Here is a 23,040-nt window from a genome sequence, read left to right on the forward strand (position 1 = left end):
TCTGGAAACACACACAGAGTCTGCACAAAAACACTCAACACTAACTCCATCCCCAGGGAATCAGGCTCTGCTTATCACATACCAGTCCGCTGGGTATCCCAAATATTACTGCTGATGGTGTTTCATCAGATAATCTGCACTGACCCTCTGACAGTGCGGCACTCCCTCGGCACTGACCCTCTGACAGTGCGGCACTCCCTCGGTACTGACCCTCTGACAGTGCGGCACTCCCTCAGCACTGACCCTCTGACAGTGCGGCACTCCCTCAGCACTGACCCTCTGACAGTGCGGCACTCCCTCAGCACTGACCCTCTGACAGTGCGGCACTCCCTCAGCACTGACCCTCTGACAGTGCGGCACTCCCTCAGCACTGACCCTCTGACAGTGCGGCACTCCCTCAGCACTGACCCTCTGACAGTGCGGCACTCCCTCAGCACTGACCCTCTGACAGTGCGGCACTCCCTCAGCACTGACCCTCTGACAGTGCGGCACTCCCTCAGCACTGACCCTCTGACAGTGCGGCACTCCCTCGGTACTGACCCTCTGACAGTGCGGCACTCCCTCTGCACTGACCCTCTGACAGTGCGGCACTCCCTCAGCACTGACCCTCTGACAGTGCGGCACTCCCTCAGCACTGACCCTCTGACAGTGCAGCACTCCCTTGGTTTTCCATTGGGAATGTTGTTGGGATAAAATGGTTGAAGTATCTGGATTGGGAGTTGAATCCAGGACTGGTTGACTGGGAGTGTGCTCCGCACTGAGTGACAATGTCGGAGCTTTCCTCTGCTGTAACTGTGCTGGTTTACATTGGCTGAGGGATAGCTGTCCTCCCAGTGATTCCTGCGGCCTTCCGGACGCCTCTCCTGGCACCTGGAGAGAGGCCTGGATTAGCGAAGGTCAGGTGTCGGAATATCATGTGAACAAAGGGATATTTCTCATTCAACCTCGTCAAACCAAAGAGCTGACAGTTCAGTTCCTGATATTCCGTGGAATTTGGGCTCAATTTGGTGCTTATCACACACCAGTCCGCTGGGTATCCTAAAGGGTCATTTGGAAACATTCCCATTATTTCTCCAGACTCTGGGAACAGAGCCTAGCTCAGGGACAGTGAGTGAGGAACTTCCCCAGCGATTGGCACTGAGGTGATTACCGTGAGCTAACACCCAATCACTCCATAGACTGACTCTCTGTGCAATAACTCCTAAAGTCCAAAGAGAGCGAACTCATCACTCTTCCCTCACTCTGTGCTCCAGGTGAAGGTAGACCAGGTCCCCCTGGACCCCCTGGACCTCCCGGACCCCAAGGAATGCCAGGCATTGAGAGTTCTACCGACTACAGAGGTAATTCATCTCACCATGTCTATGTTTCATACTGAACCACACTCTCACAGCCGGTAACATTACCATGTGTCAGTACGATTAAAGTGACAATTAAATATCAGAGTTTGCTCATTTTATCAAACGTTTTAATGAGATTTGCTGTCTCCCACAGGCCCTCTGTTTGCCGGACCCCCTGGACCCCCCGGGCCCCCTGGACTGCCAGGTAAACACATCATTTTTCCCATTTCCTAGTTGGCTTTGGCCCATTTCCCAGCTTGTTCCACACATCCGGTACCATCTCCAGTTTGTGTCAGTGCTCTGAGTTTCTCCGGGTCAGAACAATCCCCTCAACACCAAACAGCAGATTGTGGGAGCAAACATTCCAGTGCTGGGAGGTAAAATCTTCAACATTGTACAACAAACAGTCCCAGCCCCAGGTTAGCGGCGTCTGAACCCAGTATACGCTTACACCAGCTCTGGGCACTGGACTCAGCCAGCGAACTGACCACAGCATTGTCTCTGGCTGGCCGTAGCTCTGGACACTGGGTTCTGGCCAGCCTGAAGCGGGTGCAGTGAGCACAGTCCATGTAGAATGAGTGGGGGTCTTCAGACTGACCTAGTCACTCAGTGTTCGTGCTAGATTCTGATTGGAAGATTGGGGGAACCAGTGGGCAACATTTTGACAGGGATTCGGGGAATATTGTCACCTTTCACTCCACATTGGATCAGTGGAGATTGTGTGAGGTTTCTGGGATAGTATCACTGCACTAATACAAAACCTGTCTACATTACAGGTCGGCAAGGTCACAAAGGTAGGAACATGACTTACCAGATAACCACAGGACAGTATATCAGAGTGTTACAGTGAGGGGTGTGGGGTATATCAGAGTGTTACAGTGAGGGGTGTGGGATATATCAGAGTGTTACAGTGAGGGGTGTGGGGTATATCAGAGTGTTACAGTGAGGGGTGTGGGATATATCAGAGTGTTACAGTGAGGGGTGTGGGATATATCAGTGAGGGGTGTGGGATATATCAGAGTGTTACAGTGAGGGGTGTGGGGTATATCAGAGTGTTACAGTGAGGGGTGTGGGGTGTATCAGTGTTACAGTGAGGGGTGTGGGGTATATCAGTGTTACAGTGAGGGGTGTGGGGTATATCAGAGTGTTACAGTGAGGGGTAAGGGGTGTATCAGTGTTACAGTGAGGGGTAAGGGGTGTATCAATGTTACAGTGAGGGGTGTGGGGTATATCAGTGTTACAGTGAGGGGTGTGGGGTATATCAGTGTTACAGTGAGGGGTGTGGGGTATATCAGTGTTACAGTGAGGGGTGTGGGGTATATCAGTGTTACAGTGAGGGGTGTGGGGTATATCGGTGTTACAGTGAGGGGTGTGGGGTATATCAGTGTTACAGTGAGGGGTAAGGGGTGTATCAGTGTTCCAGTGAGTGTGGGGTATATCAGTGTTACAGTGAGGGGTGTGGGGTGTATCAGTGTTACAGTGAGGGGTGTGGGGTGTATCAGTGTTACAGTGAGGGGTGTGGGGTATATCAGTGTTACAGTGAGGGGTGTGGGGTATATCAGAGTGTTACAGTGAGGGGTGTGGGGTGTATCAGTGTTACAGTGAGGGGTGTGGGGTATATCAGTGTTACAGTGAGGGGTGTGGGGTATATCAGAGTGTTACAGTGAGGGGTGTGGGGTATATCAGTGTTACAGTGAGGGGTGTGGGGTGTATCAGTGTTACAGTGAGGGGTGTGGGGTATATCAGTGTTACAGTGAGGGGTGTGGGGTATATCAATGTTACAGTGAGGGGTGTGGGGTGTATCAGTGTTACAGTGAGGGGTGTGGGAGACATCAGTGTTACAGTGAGTGTTCAGCTGATTGGTTCCCCTTTTGCTCTCTGTAGGTGAGGCTGGTCAGCCTGGATTGCCAGCTCCATCTGGAGGGGGTAAGTATCAGCCTCTTGTCCCTGCGTCTATTGTTGTGAAATTGGTGTACCCGGACCCTATCCCCAAATTCCATATATATACCCTGCTAATCCCTCTGACACTAAGAGTCAATTTAGCATGAACAATCCACCTAATCCACACATCTTTCGGTAAACCGGAGCACCCAGAGGAAACCCACACAGATACGGGGGCAACGTGCAGACTCCACACAGACAGTGACCCAAGCTGGAAATCAAACCCGGGTGCCTGGCGCTGTGAGACAGCAGTGCTAACCCACTGTGTCACCGTGCTGCCCCGGGTCCCTGGCACTGTGAGACAGCAGTGTGAATCACTGTGTCACCGTGCTGCCCTGGGTCCCTGGCACTGTGAGACAGCAGTGCTAATCACTGTGTCACCGTGCTGCCCTGGGTCCCTGGCACTGTGAGACAGCAGTGCTAATCACTGTGTCACCGTGCTGCCCCGGGTCCCTGGCACTGTGAGACAGCAGTGTGAATCACTGTGTCACCGTGCTGCCCCGGGTCCCTGGCACTGTGAGACAGCAGTGTGAATCACTGTGTCACCGTGCTGCCCCGGGTCCCTGGTACTGTGAGACAGCAGTGTGAATCACTGTGTCACCGTGCTGCCCCGGGTCCCTGGCACTGTGAGACAGCAGTGCTAATCACTGTGTCACCGTGCTGCCCTGGGTCCCTGGCACTGTGAGACAGCAGTGCTAATCACTGTGTCACCGTGCTGCCCCGGGTCCCTGGCACTGTGAGACAGCAGTGTGAATCACTGTGTCACCGTGCTGCCCCGGGTCCCTGGCACTGTGAGACAGCAGTGCTAATCACTGTGTCACCGTGCTGCCCCGGGTCCCTGGCACTGTGAGACAGCAGTGCTAATCACTGTGTCACCGTGCTGCCCCGGGTCCCTGGCACTGTGAGACAGCAGTGCTAATCACTGTGTTACCGTGCTGCCCCGGGTCCCTGGCACTGTGAGACAGCAGTGCTAATCATTGTGTCACCGTGCTGCCCCGGGTCCCTGGCACTGTGAGACAGCAGTGTGAATCACTGTGTCACCGTGCTGCCCCGGGTCCCTGGCACTGTGAGACAGCAGTGTGAATCACTGTGTCACCGTGCTGCCCCGGGTCCCTGGCACTGTGAGACAGCAGTGTGAATCACTGTGTCACCGTGCTGCCCCGGGTCCCTGGCACTGTGAGACAGCAGTGTGAATCACTGTGTCACCGTGCTGCCCCGGGTCCCTGGCACTGCGAGACAGCAGTGTGAATCACTGTGTCACCGTGCTGCCCCGGGTCCCTGGCACTGTGAGACAGCAGTGTGAATCACTGTGTCACCGTGCTGCCCCGGGTCCCTGGCACTGTGAGACAGCAGTGTGAATCACTGTGTCACCGTGCTGTCCCGGGTCCCTGGCACTGCGAGACAGCAGTGTGAATCACTGTGTCACTGTGCTGCCCCGGGTCCCTGGCACTGTGAGACAGCAGTGTGAATCACTGTGTCACCGTGCTGCCCCGGGTCCCTGGCACTGTGAGACAGCACAATCGTGTTTTATTTGGTTTGTTAATAGTTTTGTTAATAGTTAATAGTTTAGTTAAGCTGCTCACTGTTAGTTAGATAAATAAATTGTTACTTACTGTCTTACAGAGAGAATCTCAGGGAGTTAATTTGATTTAACCACTCGGAGTTACTGAAGATCAGACCATGCTATTTCTCACATGCACTTTAACAGATTATAAAGTGAGGTACTTCTCCTTGAGTGGTTAGGTGTTAGCTATCAGAGAGGAATCAAACCCCCCACCCCCCTTTTATAACACCATCATACCCCGATTATCCCGGTTTGTGCGATTAGTGTCCATGCCGTGGGGACAGTCTGTTCCCGTCCCTGAGCATTCAGGAGGTTTGGTTGGAATCGCGTGTTACCGGATCTGTGTAGCTGGATCCATGTTGCAGGGTCCATGCCGTGCTGCTGGGCCCGTGTTGCTGGGTCCGTGTTGCTGGATCCATGCTGCTGGATCCGTGTAGCTGAGTCCGTGTTGCTGGGTCCGTGCTGTGGGGTCCGTGCTGTGGGGTCCGTGTAGCTGGGTCCGTGCTGCTGGGTCCGTGCTGCTGGGTCCGTGCTGCTGGGTCCGTGCTGCGGGGTCCGTGCTGCGGGGTCCGTGCTGCGGGGTCCGTGTTGCTGGATCCGTGTTGTTGGGTCCGTGTACCTGGATCCGTGTTGCTGGGTCTGTGCTGCTGGGTCCGTGCTGCGGGGTCCATGTAGCTGGATCTGTGTTGCTGGGTCCGTGTACCTGGATCCGTGTTGCTGGGTCCGTGTTGCTGGATCCGTGCTGTGGGGTCCGTGCTGCGGGGTCCGTGTAGCTGGATCCGTGTTGCTGGGTCCGTGTTGCTGGGTCCGTGCTGCGGGGTCCGTGTTGCTGGGTCCGTGTTGCTGGGTCCGTGTTGCTGGGTCCGTGCTGCGGGGTCCGTGCTGCGGGGTCCGTGTTGCTGGGTCCGTGTTGCTGGGTCCGTGTTGCTGGGTCCGTGTTGCTGGGTCCGTGTTGCTGGGTCTGTGTTGCTGGGTCCGGTCTGTGTTGTGATTTCTTCCTCCCCAGCAGTAGCTTTGGAAATTCTACCCTGGTGGCAGCACCAACCGGGGACAGAACATTGACCCCACAGTGACCCCTCCTCACCTCCTGGGGTCAGGAATGATTGTGTGTGTTGGGGGAGGTCTCTCTGGGTCAGTCCATTCAGGGGAATAGGGGCAGGATTCTGAGGCTGATCTGATGATGAGCAGTTTGTCAGGGGGGTGTCTCTGGGGACGCACTGTCTCATCATCAACCCGAACATTATTCCCAGGGGTCTGGGCTCGCTGCTTCCAGTGTTTTTGCAGTCTGACAGTAACTGAGGAGGGGGTTTAGCACGTTTCCCATGAACACTGCCACACTCTGACCTCACTCTATTCTTATCCCATAGGAGATTCTTTTGTCCCCGGTCCCCCCGGACCCCCAGGACCAGTTGGACGTCCCGGTCCCAAAGGCGACAGAGGTCAGTGTGCAGAACGAAGTGGATTTCGGTCACATTCACTGACACAACGCTCGGTGATCACACAGGAATCAGATAACCACCCGCGATCCTGGCTCCCGGCTCCCCTTCCGGAGCTATTGGGGTGGGACTGTTCTTGGACTCAGTGTCACTGTCTGGAGGGGAGGGCGATTGCGAATTTTTTGATAAACTGCTGTGATGTAATGTGAAACTTGCTGCAGCCGCGTATTCTGCCGAGGGGGATGCTGCTTACAGGGACAACATTTAATACTCATCCCTGGCTGCCCTCGGGTGATGACGATAAACCTCTTCTTGAACTAACTGGCCTGCTGGGCCCTTTCAGAATCCAGTTTAGGGCAGCAAGGTAGCTGAGTGAGTGGACCTGGGTAAAGTCGGCAAGTCACCTTCCCGAAAGGATCAGAAACTGATAGCCAAATTCCGCACACTTGAGGATGGCCTCAACCGGGATCTTGGCTTTAAGTCACACTCCATAACCCACCATTTGGCCTGGGCTTGCAAAACCCAACTAACTGTCCTGGCTTGAGACAGCTCACACTCTGAAACCTCTCTCCACGTACATTGTTTGTACCTGTAATTGTGCCTTTGTCTATTTATGCTGTGTTTGTGAAACCTACCTCTCCACTCACCTGATGAAGGGGCAGCGCTCCGAAAGCTCGTGATACCAAAAAGCTTGTTGGACTTTATCCTGGTGTTGTGAGACTTCTTACCGTGCCCACCCCAGTCCAACGCCAGCATCTGCACCTCTTCCCTAAAGGATATTGTAAACCAGTTGTGTTTTTATTGACAATTGAACAATTCCATGGTCAACTTTACTAAAATTACTTTATTTAAAAAATAAATTCAAACACTGGAATTTGCACTTTCATTCTCTGGACAATTAGTAACAGAACTCTTGCAATCGCGGCCTGTGTTCTAGACACACTCAGTGCCTCACACACCGGTAAACATTGCAATAACAAAAACAGGAAGTGCTGGACAATCTCAGCAGTCTGACAGCATCTGTGGGGAGAGAGAATCAAACCAACATTCAAAACAGTGCCTCTATTCTCTCCCCATAGAGATAATAGAGGCAATGTTTTGTACATATTTCAGATTCCAGCATCCGCAGTATTTTGCCTTTAACTGTTGAACAGCTCCCTGACAAAGCCACTTTTTTTATTCATTTGTGGGACGTGGGTGTCGCTGGCTGGCCAGCATTTATTGCCCATCCCTGTGCCCTGAGGGCAGCTGAGAGTCAACCACATCACTGTGGCTCTGGAGTCACAGGTGGCCAGAACAGGTAAGGATGGCAGATTTCCTTCTCTGAAGAACATGAGTGAACCAAATAGGTTTTTACAACAATTGACAATGATTTCCTGGTCATCAATAGGTTCTTAATTTCAGATTCTTTTTACTGAATCCATGGCAGGATTCGAACCCGGGTCCCCAGAACATTAGCTGAGTTTGTGGATTAATTGCCTTGCGATAATATAATGAGGCCAACGCCTCCCCTCGATTTCACTCATCAGTACTCCATGAATCCCCTCAGTGAAGGGACTCCCTGTGCCATTGATTTATTGATTGTTACAAAGGTTGCACTCGGAGAGAGAGATTACCCAGTTTCTGCATCGCGATCAGGAAGAAGATGGCAAAATGTTCAATCCCATTCTCACTCTTTCCTGATCTGCTTTGTGTTGCTAGGTGACACAGGAATTCCAGGGGCTCCAGGTATTCCCGGACGATCATCACAAGGTAGGAATGTTGCTCATTCTAATCCCTGGATTCTTGGGGTTGTTTTGAATCAGTCACTGGGCAGCGGATGGTGATGTTCCAGCTAGGGACTAACCAGAGCAGGGACCTTCCTCAATCTTTGTCATTCCTGCTCAAACCTCCCACCTTCAGTGGAATTGGTGTCTCCAGTTTGGGAAGAGGAAAATCAGCCACTGACTGACTGAGTCGCAGGAAGAAGTGTGATTCCTTCCAGAAAGGAGGCTTTATCTACAGTGTCAACAATCTCCCAAAACACTTTAGAATGAATCAGCTCCTGTTGAAATTAGTCTGTGCTGGTGGTAAACACAGCAGCCATCTTGAGCACAGCAAGATCCCACTAGCAGTGATGAGCCAGATCATCTGTTTCTGACGGTTATAGTTGAAGAAGCAATATTGGCTCCAGTACAGTGGGTATATCTTCTGCTCTTTGTGTAGTGTCTGTGGGACCTCTTAGCTCTGAGAGGGTAGACGGGGCCTCAGTTTAACATCTCATCTGAAAGGTGGAACTTCCAACAGCACAAAACATCCTCGTCCCAACCTCCCCTGACAGTACGGCACTCCCTCAGCACTGACCCTCTGACAGTGCGGCGCTCCCTCAGTACTGACCCTCTGACAGTGCGGCACTCCCTCAGCACTGACCCTCTGACAGTACGGCACTCCCTCAGCACTGACCCTCTGACAGTGCGGCACTCCCTCAGTATTGACCCTCTGACAGTGCGGCACTCCCTCAGCACTGACCCTCTGACAGTACGGCACTCCCTCAGCACTGACCCTCTGACAGTGCGGCACTCCCTCAGCACTGACCCTCTGACAGTGCGGCACTCCCTCAGTACTGACCCTCTGACAGTGCGGCACCCCCTCAGCACTGACCCTCTGACAGTGCGGCACTCCCTCAGTACTGACCCTCTGACAGTGCAGCACTCCCTCAGTACTGACCCTCTGACAGTGCGGCACCCCCTCAGCACTGACCCTCTGACAGTGCGGCACTCCCTCAGTACTGACCCTCTGACAGTGCAGCACTCCCTCAGCACTGACCCTCTGACAGTGCGGCACTCCCTCAGCACTGACCCTCTGACAGTGCGGCACTCCCTCAGCACTGACCCTCTGACAGTGCAGCACTCCCTCAGCACTGACCCTCTGACAGTGCGGCACTCCCTCAGCACTGACCCTCTGACAGTGTGGCACTCTCTCAGCACTGACCCTCTGACAGTGCAGCACTCCCTCAGCACTGACCCTCTGACAGTGCGGCACTCCCTCAGCACTGACCCTCTGACAGTGCGGCACTCCCTCAGCACTGACCCTCTGACAGTGCGGCACTCCCTCAGCACTGACCCTCTGACAGTGCGGCACTCCCTCAGTACTGCAATAGGAATGTCAACCTGAATTTTGTGCTCAAATCTGTGAAATGGGACAGAGTGACACTCTGTCAGTGACACACGCAGACAGGGAGTGTGAGTGATCGTGTGTGAAAAGTGGAGCCTCATTCAGCAGAGTTGAATGGTGGGAACGATAGCGGGAATATTGGATGGATTATAATTGAGGGTTTTCTGCTCATTGTTATTCTCCACCCTTCTCTCTGCATCCTGTAGTTACAACTGATGGCAGAGTCCTTCAAGGACCCCCGGGACCCCCTGGCCCACCAGGACCACAAGGTGAGACTTGCCCAGGAGAAATTATTTGTCCTGAACCATTCAGTTCGATCATTGAGAGATAAATACTGGTCAGTTTGAACCAGACCAATGGTCACTGGCCAGTGACTGTACAAAGCTCTCTGTCTTTCAGTGCCTATCTGTGTGTGTGAGTCTCTCAGTGTCTGTGTGAGTTTCTCGATGTCTCTCTCGGAGTCTGTCTGTGTGTGTAACTCAGTGTCTGTCTATGCGTGTGTGTGTGTGTGTGTGTGTGTGTGTGTGTCTCAGTGTCTGTGTATGTGTGAGTCTGTCTGTTGGTGCCTGCATGTGTGTGTGTCTATCTGTGTGTGTCTCAGTGTGTGTGTGTCAGTCTCTTTCTGTTGTGTGTGTCTGTCTCTCGGTGTCTGTGTGTGTGTGTGTGTGTGTGTGTCTTTGGTGTTTGGTTTCAATCTGTGTGAATGGCCATTATTACATGTCTGAGGGGAGGGGACCTTGTCTCCACTGGGCTTCCTTGCTCTGATAAAAGCAAATTACTGCGGATGCTGGAATCTGAAACCAAAAGAGAAAATGCTGGAAAATCTCTGCAGGTCTGGCAGCATTTGTAAGGAGAAAAAAGATCTGACGTTCCAAGTCCAGATGCTTTGACAAAGATGCTGCCAGACCTGCTGAGATTTTCCAGCATTTTCTCTTTTGGCTTGCTTGTTGTGCCTGAAAGATTCCTGATGTCAGTTAGATCCACACAGCTCCTGGCTCCTGAATGGTGAGCTGGCTCTGGGAAGCCTGGTCAACACATTCGAAGCTTTGGTGTGTGTTGGATATCTCAGTTTACCATAATGTAACATCCACTCAGTATGCACTGTCTTCTTACTCACACCCCCCCTTTACTTTCTCCTCCTCCCTGTAGGACCTCCAGGAGAATCCAGGTTCACTTCCAATGCTAATATCAGGCAGACCGTGATTGAGTACCTACAGAGTGAGTATCCATGGCAACCCCAACTGACTAACTGGGTTAGTCAGGGTAGATTCAAAAAGAATGTTCCCGATGGTGGGAGGAGTCCAGAACCAGGGCATCATAGTTTGAGAATAAGGGGTAAACCTTTTAGAACTGAGGGGAGGAGAAATTTCTTCACCCAGAGGGCGGTGAATGTGTGGAATTCACTCCTATAGAAAGCAGTTGAGGCCAAAATGTTGTCTGATTTCAAGGAGAAATTAGATATAGCTCTTGGGGCTAAAGGGATCAAGGGATAGGGGGGTGTGGGGGGTGGTAGTGTAGGCAGGATCAGACTATTGTTTGATGATCAGCCATGATCAGATGAATAGTGGGGCAGGCTCAAAGGGCCAAATGGCCTCCTCCTGATTCTAGTTGTGATGTTTCTAGGACACTGATAATTATATAGTGCAAGCAGGGGTGGGTATAGTGTGCAGGGGTAAGCTGTATGGGGTATACATTACATACAAACTAGGAGTAAGAATGGCCATTCAGCCCCTCAAACCTGTTTCTCCATGGCTGATCTGATTGGAGCCTCCACTTTTCTGTCTACCCCCTGCACCATTTGACTCTCTTGTCAGTGAAGGGTCGATCTTGCTCAGTTGAAAATATTCAATGACCCCCAGCCTCTGGAGAAGGGAATTCCACAGAGCAGCAACCCTTCCAGGGAAGACATTCCTTCCCATCTTCTCCTTCAATGGGAGAACTCTTTAAATAGAGAGAGAGTTCTTAAATCATGTCTCCTATTGTCTCCCATAAGGGAACCATCCTTTCAGCATTCACCTTTTTAATACGATGGATTGGGTACAGAGCATTGGCAATAAATCCCCAATGACAAATCAAATCAGATTTGTCAAGAATTAACCACTGGGCAAGAATGAATCCAAAAGATTAATTCACCATTAAAAGTTTGATAGGTAACAAGTTAGCAAGGTGTGGATTAACAATCAGTTATAGTAACTCGCAGTAAGAAGTATATCCCAGGACATTGTGGGAGGCTAGGGAGGAAATTGCAAGTCCCCTAGCCGAGATATTTGAATCATCGATAGTCATGGGTGAGGTGCTCAAAGATTGGAGAGTGACAAATGTTGTGCCTTTGTTTAAAAGGGGCTGCAGGGAAAAGCCTGGGAACTTCAGGCTGGAGAGCCTCATATCTATGGTGGGTAAATTGTTGGAAGGTATTTTGAGAGACAGGATTTACAGGCATTTAGAGATGCAAGAACTGATTAAGGACAGTCAGCATGGCTTTGTGAGTGGAAAATCATGAGACACAAATTTGATTGAGTTTTTTGAAGGGGTAACCAAGAAGGTAGATGAGGGCAGTGCAGTTGATGTTGTCTACATGGACTTTAGCAAGGCCTTTGACAAGGTACCGCATGGCAGGTTGTTGCATAAAGTTAAATCTCACAGGATCCAGAGTGAGGTATCGAAATGGATACAAAATTGGCTTATTGACAGAAGCCAGAGGGTGGTTGCAAAGGGTTGTTTTTCAAACTGGAAGCCTGTGACCAGCCTCAGGGATCAGTGCTGGGCCCACTGTTATTTGTCATTTATATTAATGGTTTGGATGAGAACGTAGGGGGCATGGTTAGTAAGTTTGCAGATGACACTAAGATCGCTGGCATAGTGGACAGTGAAGAAAGGTATCTCCAATTGCAAGGGCATCTTGATCAATTGGCCCAGTGGGCTGATGAATGGCAGATGGAGTTTAATTTAGACAAATGCGAGGTGACGCATTTTGGTAGATTGAACCAGGGCAGGACTTACCCAGTTAATGGTAGGGCGCTGGGGAGAGTTCCAGAACAAAGAGATCTAGGGGTACAGGTTCTTAGCTCCTTGAAAGTGGAGTCACAGGTGGACAGAGTGGTGAAGAAGGCATTTGGCATGCTTAGTTTTGTTGGTCATAACATTGAATACAGGAGTTGGGACTTCTTGAAGTTGTACAAGACATTGGTAAGGCCACACTTGGGAATATTGTGTACAGTTCTGATCATCCTGTTATAGAAAGGATATTATTAAATTAGAAAGAGTGCAGAAAAGATTTACTAAGATGCTACTGGGATTTGATGGTTTGAGTTATAAGGAGAGGCTGGATAGACTGGGACTTTTTTCTCTGGAGCATAGAAGGCTGAGGGGTGTATTGTGATTGAAAAAGGGGGTTTCAGCCACTTTATTTGGTTTTGCAGCTGATGGCATCCGGCGATCAATGATGGGACAGCCAGGACCCCCAGGACCCCCAGGTCCCAAAGGGGATCGTGGAGGACTGGAACGTCGGGAATATTCGGAGATCTCCAATCAAGTAATTGATTACATGAGAAGTAAGATCCATTTCTGCTGTTGTTGAGTCTGAGAAATCTTCCCAACATTGTCAAATGTAACGGGACTGCCCGCGGAACTGCCCACCATAGTCCTGAGTGCAACCGTACAGGAAGCACTCAGATCCCATTTCAATCCCTCAATACCACAGTAATCCAGGGTTTCTGCTCATTCTCCCACAGGAACAGGAGGTTACTGGACAAGGTGGCAGGGGTGGGGGCTTTGATTGTTTGAGGAACAGATCAGACCAGGTTGTGACACCTCTCCCAGTGAAATAGCTGAATGACTTTCAAAGTCTAGGTTCGCAGGCTGACTGGCACCAACTGTGCCCCAGTGTTGCTCGGTGCCCAAGGGACTCTAATCCCAAGCTGGTCTGCACTCAAATCCAACGCTGTATCCCAAACCAGGACGGTACCTCAATATTGCTCAGTGTCCATGGGTCAGTACGCTACCTAGCTCAATACTTTCAGAACAGGGAGAAAGAAAACTGAAGAGAAAATACAAGCAGCTAAAGGGGTTGAGCAATGCGGCCATGTTGGGGGTCAGACGGCCGGATTGGCAGTTTTCTAATGGATGTTCTTGTTTGCAGATGCAGGAATGGGTGTAGGCGAGAGAGGACCTCCAGGACCACCCGGTCCACCTGGAAAAATGTCAAACTCTGAACTGTCTCTGTATCTGCAGAGTAAGTACAAAGACAAACCCCGTGTTGTACCTGTCCTGGGAGTGTTTGATGGGGGGACAGTGTAGAGAGAGCTTTACTCTGTATCTAACCCCGTGCTGTCCCTGTCCTGGGAGTGTTTGATGGGACAGCAGTGTAAAAGCTGATGGTATGTGGAGTGTGGGTGATGCAGTTGGTGATGTTTGTGGGTTAGTGCCAGCCCAAAGGGAGTGTAACAGGAACAATGCTATTCACTGCCTGATCTCTGTGTCCTACAGGTGATGATGTCCAGCGATATCTCCGTGGACCCCAGGGACCTCCAGGAACCCCAGGCCCAAGGGGAGATGGAATGAGTCGGTCAGACGCGGAGGCCTTCATCACCGACTACACCAGAAGTAATTCTCAATCTCTGAGTTTTTTGTAAATTTGCAGCTGCCTTTTACACTGTGTAAGGTTTGTATGTGTGCATGTGTATGTGAGTGTGTGCTTATTATGTGTGTGTACGTGTAGGTATGTGTGTGTGTATGTGCATGTGTATGTGTGCACATGCATGTGTGTGTGCATGTGTATCGGGTGTGTGTTTATGTCTGTGTGTATGTGTAGACATGCATGTGTGTACATGTACGTGTGTATGAGTGCACATGTGAGTGTGTTTGTGCATGTGTGTGAGTACACATGTGAGTATGCATATACATGTGTATATGTGCGTGTCTATTTGAATGTGTATGTACATTGAATATGCATATAGACTGAGTGTATGTGTGTACACTGTGTGTGTGTAAAAGTGAGTGGAGGACTGGGAGCAGTTTGCAGCACTGAGCAGAGCGACCCAGTCCAATCCAATCACCGGCTGCAGAGAGGTGAGGCCACAGACTGGGAGAAATCAGTGTCCCATCTTAGGAAAACAGAAAGCGATTGGTTTGCGAATATTTTACTGGATTATCTTCAAAACACGTGCAACAATTTAGTTACAGGTAAGGTTTTATTACTTGTGGTTCAGTGTGCTAGGAGTAGTAAAGCTTATTTGGAGTAGAATGTTACTCATTTTAATTAAAAATAAATTTATTCATACACAGAGTTGGCAGAGCAGGTGAAGTGAGTTCAGAGTGTGGGGGTTCCTGTTGCTGGGATGATCTGGGTAAACAGGCTCGCAGTAAATGTCCCGCATTGAGATTTACTCCAAGTCATTGAGCTGGAGGCTGAACTGCAGACACTGCAACAAGAGGGAAGTTACCTGGAAATATTGTAGCTGCAGCCAATCACAGTGCTTAGGATAGGGCTTTCTGAATTGATCAGGGATAGGAAGCTGTGAGGGTGAGTGAAGCAGGATGAGGACAGCAGTGTATTAGCTTCAGCCTTTGTGATTGTCCACTCACTTCAAGGGTGGACGAAAGCAGTGGCTGCAGAGTGGATGAACAAACACACCATGGAAATATGGTGTAAGAAGCCATTCCAACAGGGGGAGCTAATAGGAATGTAGCAGTAGCTAAGAACATTCGAATCTATAATTCTCTAACTAAGAGCAAGAGTCCAGACGGCTGTGATGTCTGCCTGGATACAGGGTTCAGGATATTTACTGCGGACTGGCGAGGAATTTGCAGGGAGAAGGGGAGGATCCAGTCTTCTTTGTTTATGTAAATACCAACAACATAGGTAGAACTAGGAAAGAGATTGTACTGAGGGTGTGTGAGTAGCTAGAGACCAAATTAAAAAGCAGAACCTTGAAGGATTGTTACCTGGACCACCAGCAAATTAGTGTAGCATAAATCAGATTCGAGAGTTAAATGCACGGTCTAAGTATTGTTCCCCTGGAGAGTGAGAATGGAGAATTAATGATGGAAGATTAGAAAACGATGGGCAAATTGAACAGCTGTTTTACATTTGTAAAGGTTATAAATAACATTCTGGAAATAATTGTGAACCAGGAGATGAAGAGAGGATGGAACTTAAAACAATTCCAAATACCAGGGAAAGAGTATTGAGAAAATGATTAAAGCTAAAAGCTGGCAAATTCCCGCATTCTGATGGATTTCATCCAAGGGATGGAAAAGAAGAAGCTTCTGAGATAGTAGATGCTTTGGTTTTAATTTCACAAAATTCCCTAGGGTTAGGAAGGGTAATATTAGATTGAAAATGAGCAAATGTGACTCCTTGCCCCTAGACAGGTGGGAAATGACAGGAAACTACAGGCCAGTTAGCTTAACATCTGTCACAGGAAAACCGCTGGAATCTCATATTGAGGAGATTAAAGCGGAACACTGGGAAAATCCCAAAGCAATCAGGTTTTGTGAAAGGGAAATACTGTTTGACTAATTTATTGGAGAAAAACAAGAACATGGATAAAGAGGAATGTGTAATGTGCTGTATTTAAATTTCCAAAAGGTATTTGACAAGATACCAAATCAAAGGTTTCTTTACAAAGTGAAACTCACAGTGTCGAGAGTAACATATTGGCACAGATAGAGGATTAGTTAACTATCAGGAAATAAGAGTCGGCATAAATGGGTCCTCTTTGGAACGCACTTCCCCAGAGAGCTGTGGGGGCAGTAACAATGAATGTTTGTAAGGTTGAGGTAGAAGATTCTTGACTAAGAAGGGAGTCAAATGTTTTGGGCAATAGGCAGAAGGTGGATTGTGGTCAAAGTCAGATCAGCCAAGATCCTATTGAATGGTGAAGCAGCCCTGGGGGGCGCTGAATAGCCTCCTCCTGTGTCTAATTTTTATATTCACATGTATACACTCCATGTATGAGATCACTGCATGGGTACACTCTGAGCTCACTGATATGTGTACGCTATGTCACTGTGTGTGTTGTGTTGCTGTGTGTGTGAGCACATGTGTATGCGTGTGCGCGCACAAGTGTGTATAATGTGTACACCGAGTGTATATGTGAAGGTGTGTCTGGTGTGTGTAGAGTGCAATAAGTATGGATAACGGTGGCCAGTGGAGTGAGATACTGGGAGGGTGGGGTGGATGGTGACTGTGTAGTGAGGGGGGGAGTATCCATGATGTTTCAGGACAGTGAGTGCCTCAATCCGAAAGGCTGTCCCTCTGCTAGCTGGTTCTCAGCCTGTTTCAGATGGTTGTGTCTCCAAGAAGCTCAGTGGGAATTCCATTGGAAGCTGTCGTGCAGGTTCACTGGAGCCGTTCCTGGGATGGAAGGATTGGCGTTGGAGGGAAGGTCGAACAGGTTGGGCCTGTACCCATTGGGGTTTAGAAGATTGAAAGGTGATCTTATTGAAACTTATACAATCCTGAGGCGATTGACAGGGTGGAGACCCAGGGGATGCTTCCTCTTGTGGGGGAGACCAGAACTAGGGCAGTTTGTTTAAAAATAAGAGATCTCCTTTTTAAGAAGAAGATGAGGAGAAACTGTTTCTCCCAGAGGGTGATTGGTGTACAGGATTATCTTCCTCAGCAAGAAGCAGAGGTTGAATTTATTTAAAACAGATTGAGGCAGATTTTTGTTAGGCAAGGGAGTTGAGAATTATGTGAGGAAGATTAAAAGCAGATCTGAGACCACAATCAGATCAGCCATGATCTGAGTGAATGGTGGAGCAGGTCTAAGGGGCTGAATGGCTTCCTCTCAATGTGGTGTGATGAGGCCAGACTCTCAGTGTCACAGATGGAAACGTTCACCAGCTGAGTCTCAGCATTGACTTTAAACCCAAGTCATTAATCCTCACTCAGACCACAGCTCCTGGGAACACAAGGTACCCAGTCTCCATTCATAGGTTCATCAGATTGATTCCGAGATGAAGGGGTTGACGTATGAGAAGAGATTAAACAGCTTGGGCTTGTTCTCGCTGGACTTTAGAAGGATGAGAGGGAATCTGATTGAGGGATATAAAATTTTAAAAGGAGTTGATAAAGTAAATGTAGACCAAATGTTTCCTCTTATGGGGCAATCTCGAACAAGAGATCACAGGTGTAGGTTGAGAAAAGGAGGAATGACTTCTCACAGAACATGGTGAATTTGTGGAACTCGTTGGTCAGTAGCACAGTAGAGTCTGAATCATTGAATAGTTTCAAGAAGGAGATAGATACATTTCCAATAAAAAAAGGATAAGAGATATGGGAACAGGTGAGAGGTGGATTTGAGACCCGGGAGAGATCAGTCATGATCTCATTGAATGGCAGAGCTCGAAGGACTGAATTTGCCAACTTCTGCTCCTAATCCCTATGTTTCTCTTCTAGCACCGAGCCCGGGTATGGTAACATGACCGCTACGGTAACATGTCCGGTACGGTAACATGTCCACTCTCCCTCACGTCATTCTTACCAATTTTTCTTTGCTTCTAGGCTTGGTGGCTTCGTTGGGCCGACCTGGTCCCCCAGGACCTCCCGGTGCTCCCGGTGCCCCAGGATCTATCACTGTGACCGGGGACCTTAGCGCAATGATCCAGGGTAAGCATCACTTCAATAACCCCCTGCTCAGGTATGGTTTGAGGGAACTTGGTCAAGGTCTGTGTGGGTCAGTGCAGTTAATGGCTATTTGCACATTGCTTGTGTTAGAACAACATGTTTGTATTGCCAGTGGAGGGGGAGTATGAGCAGGAAATATATCACAAACACATTGAAGAGGTGAAATAGCACTCAGGGGCTGCTGAATATGTCAGCAAACTAATTGAAAAAGAAACAAGGTTAACAATTGGAGACGATAAACAGGCAGGTGAATAGAGTTCAGTTACAGATCAGCCACCGTACATCTGAATGGAAGAACAGTCGAAAGGGGATGAATGGACTATTCCAGCTCCTATATTCCTATATAAAGATAAACCCAGCAATCCTCACAGGCTGTGGGTGGAATAATCTCCTTCATTCATTCAGTCACCGTGAACCAGAGTTATTCAGTGAAATGCCGTTAGTAAATTCAGGGACCTTTCCTCTGCCAGTGGACACTCTTACATCTGGGCTTCAACTGCTGTTTCCCACACAATGCACATTATATTTCATTAAAATCAATCTCCCCACCCAGAATCATCACTGATTCTGCCTTTGTGGGCTTATTCCCACCTTTACATCAATCAAATGACCACATGGACGGGGGTTCTCAGCAAGCAACCTGATATTTCAGACTGAGCACCAACAGAATGCCAGCGGCAGTGAGCCCCCAGATGGAGCACCTTCTTTCTCTACACCTACAATCTAGTTTATTTATTGAATTACCCAGAATCTACATCACAGAAAGCCCCCTCCACCCAGCAGGTCCATGCTGATGTGAAGCCCCCTCCCACACAACTCACCTTTCTAATTCCTTCTCTTCCTGTCTGCCTCCTGGTTTTCATCCAGCTTCCCTTAAATACATCCCTACGATTCTTTTCAGCCAATCTCTGTGGAGGCGAGTTCCACATTCTCACCACGCTCTGGGTAAAGACTTTTCTCATGTGGAATACACTGCCTGCTGTGATAGTGGAGTCGGACGTACATTGAGACGTATAAGATGATGAATGGGATGGATAGGATAGAGGTGGAGAGACTCTTCCCGCTCAGAAAGGACAGTAGGACTAGGGGGCATAGCCTCAAGATAAAGGGGGAGCGGTTTAGAACGGAGTTGAGGAGGAACTTCTTCACTCAAAGGGTGGTGAATCTCTGGAATTCTCTGCCCGTTGAGGTGGTGGAGGCTGCCTCGCTAAATATATTTAAGACGTGGGTTGATGGGTTTTTGATAAGCGAGGGGATTAAGGGTTATGGGGAGAGGGCGGGAATGTGGAACTGAGCCACGACAGATCAGCCATGATCTTATTGAATGGCGGGGCAGGCTCGAAGGGCTAGATGGCCTACTCCTGCTCCTATTTCTTATGTTCTTATGTTCTTATGGACACTTTAGGAACTTTCAAGCAGTTATTGGATAGGCACATGGAGCACACCAAAATGATAAGGAATAGGATAGCCTGATCTTGGGTTTAGACATAGCTCGGCACAACATCGAGGGCCGAAGGACCTGTACTGTGCTGTACTGTTCTTTGTTCTATGAATTTCCCATTGAATTGATTTGTGACTACCTTATATTTCTGATCCCTAATCTTCAATTCTTCCCCAAGTGAAGACATCTTGTATTCATTCGCCCTATTAAGCTCTTTCATAATTTTAGAGACCTTGATCAAGTCCAGGCTAAGCATCCTGGCCTGTTTGGTCTTTGGTGCTGGTTATAATCTCAGGTTATTGAATGTTTGGCTAATTCTGAGATTCTCTCTCCAGATGAGAACATTCGACGTTATTTGATGGGACCACCGGGACCTCCAGGCCCACGAGGACCACCCGGCCACTCAGGTTACACAGTAGTAGAAGGAGGGACCAATGTCCAGCTCAATTACGCAGACATTGCTACCCGCGTCCGAGATTACATGAGGAGTGAGTGTCAGATGGAGATATGGCAGATAGAGGTCAATGTGGGAAAGTAGGAAGACAACTGGAAAATAAAAATGGGAATATTGTGTAAAGGATGAGAGATTGGAGCTGTGGAAAAACAAAGGGAGTTGGCTATCTGAGTACAGATATTAGTGAAAGCTAGTCGGTACACAAACTATCAAAAGGCCAATTGAATGTTGGCCTTATTCACATGAGGGCTGGAACACCAAGCAGAGGGAGTGATGGTGTTACAGAGCTCTGCTCAGACCAGACTGTTGAGTAAGTCTGCATTTCTGGACAGCACAACTCAGAGAACAGATACTGGTATTGGAGGGGACACAGTATAGGTTCAGCAGAATGATGACAGGGTTTAAAGGGTTAAACTCTCAGGAGCAGTTGCAGAGAGCAGGCTGGTATTTCCCCTGAGTTTCAGAGATGAGGGGGATGTTCTCATTGAGGTGTTTGTGAGAATTAAAGGAGTGACTCGGGTGGACAGAGAGAATCTGTTTCCTCTGGTGAGGGGAGTCCAGAACAATGAGGGGCAGAAGCTTAAAATTCAACCCAGGTCGGGATATTAGGAAGTGTTTCTTCACACAATGGGGAGTGGAAACCTGGGACATCCTTCCTGGAAAAGCCAGGAATCCTGAGAGTCAACTGGAGTTGTTAACATAGAGATGAATAGATTTTGGTGACGAGTACTGAGTGGTAGTGAGATGGATGCACTGACCACGCAGTGACAAGGTGGACACACTGACCACACAGTGACAAGGTGGACACACTGACCACACAGTGACAAGGTGGACACACTGACCATGCAGTGACAAGGTGGACACACTGACCACACAGTGACAAGGTGGACACACTGACCACACAGTGACAAGGTGGACACACTGACCATGCAGTGACAAGGTGGACACACTGACCATGCAGTGACAAGGTGGACACACTGACCAAACAGTGACAAGGTGGACACACTGACCACACAGTGACAAGGTGGACACACTGACCATGCAGTGACAAGGTGGACACACTGACCAAACAGTGACAAGGTGGACACACTGACCACGCAGTGACAAGGTGGACACACTGACCATGCAGTGACAAGGTGGACACACTGACCAAACAGTGACGAGGTGGACACACTGACCACGCAGTGACAAGGTGGACACACTGACCACGCAGTGACAAGGTGGACACACTGACCACGCAGTGACAAGGTGGACACACTGACCAAACAGTGACAAGGTGGACACACTGACCACGCAGTGACAAGGTGGACACACTGACCACGCAGTGACAAGGTGGACACACTGACCACACAGTGACAAGGTGGACACACTGACCACACAGTGACAAGGTGGACACACTGACCAAACAGTGACAAGGTGGACACACTGACCACACAGTGACAAGGTGGACACACTGACCAAACAGTGACAAGGTGGACACACTGACCAAACAGTGACAAGGTGGACACACTGACCAAACAGTGACGAGGTGGACACACTGACCATGCAGTGACGAGGTGGACACACTGACCATGCAGTGACGAGGTGGACACACTGACCATGCAGTGACAAGGTGGACACACTGACCATGCAGTGACAAGGTGGACACACTGACCATGCAGTGACAAGGTGGACACACTGACCATGCAGTGACAAGGTGGACACACTGACCATGCAGTGACGAGGTGGACACACTGACCATGCAGTGACAAGGTGGACACACTGACCATGCAGTGACAAGGTGGACACACTGACCATGCAGTGACAAGGTGGACACACTGACCATGCAGTGACGAGGTGGACACACTGACTACACAGTGATGTTCAAGACAAAAAGATTCATTCCTCATCCAGGTTGACACTGGTCCCTGAGTTTTTATGCTGTGATGATGTAAACCCAATACTGAGTGACAGTGGTAGTTTCATGACTCCTTGTATTTCTGTCTCCCCTGCCAGGTTCAGGAATGAGTCTTGGGGTCCAGGGACCACCCGGCCCTCCTGGCTCACCAGGCTCTGTGTCCGGCAGTGAGCTGATGGCTGTTCTACAGAGTAAGTATTGCCAGGCAGCAATGGAATTAAATATACGTTACCAGCCCGGATTCCCCTTCCCGAGCCCAGATTCCCTTCCCGAGCCCGGATTCCCCTCCCCCAGCCCGGATTCCCCTTCCCGAGCCCGGATTCCCCTCCCCCAGCCCGGATTCCCCTTCCCGAGCCCGGATTCCCATCCCCAGCCCGGATTCCCTTCCCGAGCCCGGATTCCCCTCCCGAGCCCGGATTCCCCTCCCCGAGCCCGGATTCCCCTCCCCCAGCCCGGATTCCCCTTCCCGAGCCCGGATTCCCCTCCCCCAGCCCGGATTCCGCTCCCGAGCCCAGATTCCCTTCCCGAGCCCGGATTCCCCTCCCCCAGCCCGGATTCCCCTTCCCGAGCCCGGATTCCCCTCCCCCAGCCCGGATTCCCCTTCCCGAGCCCGGATTCCCATCCCCAGCCCGGATTCCCTTCCCGAGCCCGGATTCCCCTCCCGAGCCCGGATTCCCCTCCCCGAGCCCGGATTCCCCTCCCCCAGCCCGGATTCCCTTCACCGAGCCCGGATTCCCCTTCCCGAGCCCGGATTCCCCTCCCCCAGCCCGGATTCCCCTCCCCCAGCCCGGATTCCCCTCCCGAGCCCGGATTCCCCTTCCCGAGCCCGGATTCCCCTCCCCGAGCCCGGATTCCCCTCCCCCAGCCCGGATTCCCCTCCCCCAGCCCGGATTCCCCTCCCGAGCCCGGATTCCCCTCCCCCAGCCCGGATTCCCTTCACCGAGCCCGGATTCCCCTTCCCGAGCCCGGATTCCCCTCCCCCAGCCCGGATTCCCCTCCCCCAGCCCGGATTCCCCTCCCGAGCCCGGATTCCCCTTCCCGAGCCCGGATTCCCCTCCCCCAGCCCGGATTCCCCTCCCCCAGCCCGGATTCCCCTTCCCGAGCCCGGATTCCCCTTCCCGAGCCCGGATTCCCCTCCCCCAGCCCGGATTCCCCTCCCCCAGCCCGGATTCCCCTCCCGAGCCC

The 23,040-nt window shown here is 50.3% G+C and overlaps 1 protein-coding gene across 1 annotated transcript in view; it reads left to right on the forward strand.

Annotated features, from left to right (window-relative positions):
- LOC145354547 (uncharacterized) overlaps positions 1-23,040 on the forward strand; it is a 136,541-nt gene that overhangs the window by 70,467 nt on the left and 43,034 nt on the right. The window contains exons 38-51 of the mRNA XM_080205999.1: positions 1,254-1,340; positions 1,492-1,542; positions 2,114-2,131; positions 3,222-3,263; positions 6,210-6,281; positions 7,980-8,030; positions 9,638-9,700; positions 10,581-10,649; positions 12,851-12,982; positions 13,570-13,662; positions 13,917-14,033; positions 17,941-18,045; positions 19,840-19,992; positions 21,954-22,046. Of these exons, the coding sequence (XP_080062125.1) occupies positions 1,254-1,340; positions 1,492-1,542; positions 2,114-2,131; positions 3,222-3,263; positions 6,210-6,281; positions 7,980-8,030; positions 9,638-9,700; positions 10,581-10,649; positions 12,851-12,982; positions 13,570-13,662; positions 13,917-14,033; positions 17,941-18,045; positions 19,840-19,992; positions 21,954-22,046 (1,146 nt within the window). The remainder of the gene's footprint in view (positions 1-1,253; positions 1,341-1,491; positions 1,543-2,113; positions 2,132-3,221; positions 3,264-6,209; positions 6,282-7,979; positions 8,031-9,637; positions 9,701-10,580; positions 10,650-12,850; positions 12,983-13,569; positions 13,663-13,916; positions 14,034-17,940; positions 18,046-19,839; positions 19,993-21,953; positions 22,047-23,040) is intronic.

This window comes from Carcharhinus amblyrhynchos, chromosome 17 (genome assembly GCF_965287045.1).
Source record: "Carcharhinus amblyrhynchos chromosome 17, sCarAmb.v2.hapA, whole genome shotgun sequence".
Lineage (NCBI taxonomy): Eukaryota > Metazoa > Chordata > Chondrichthyes > Carcharhiniformes > Carcharhinidae > Carcharhinus > Carcharhinus amblyrhynchos.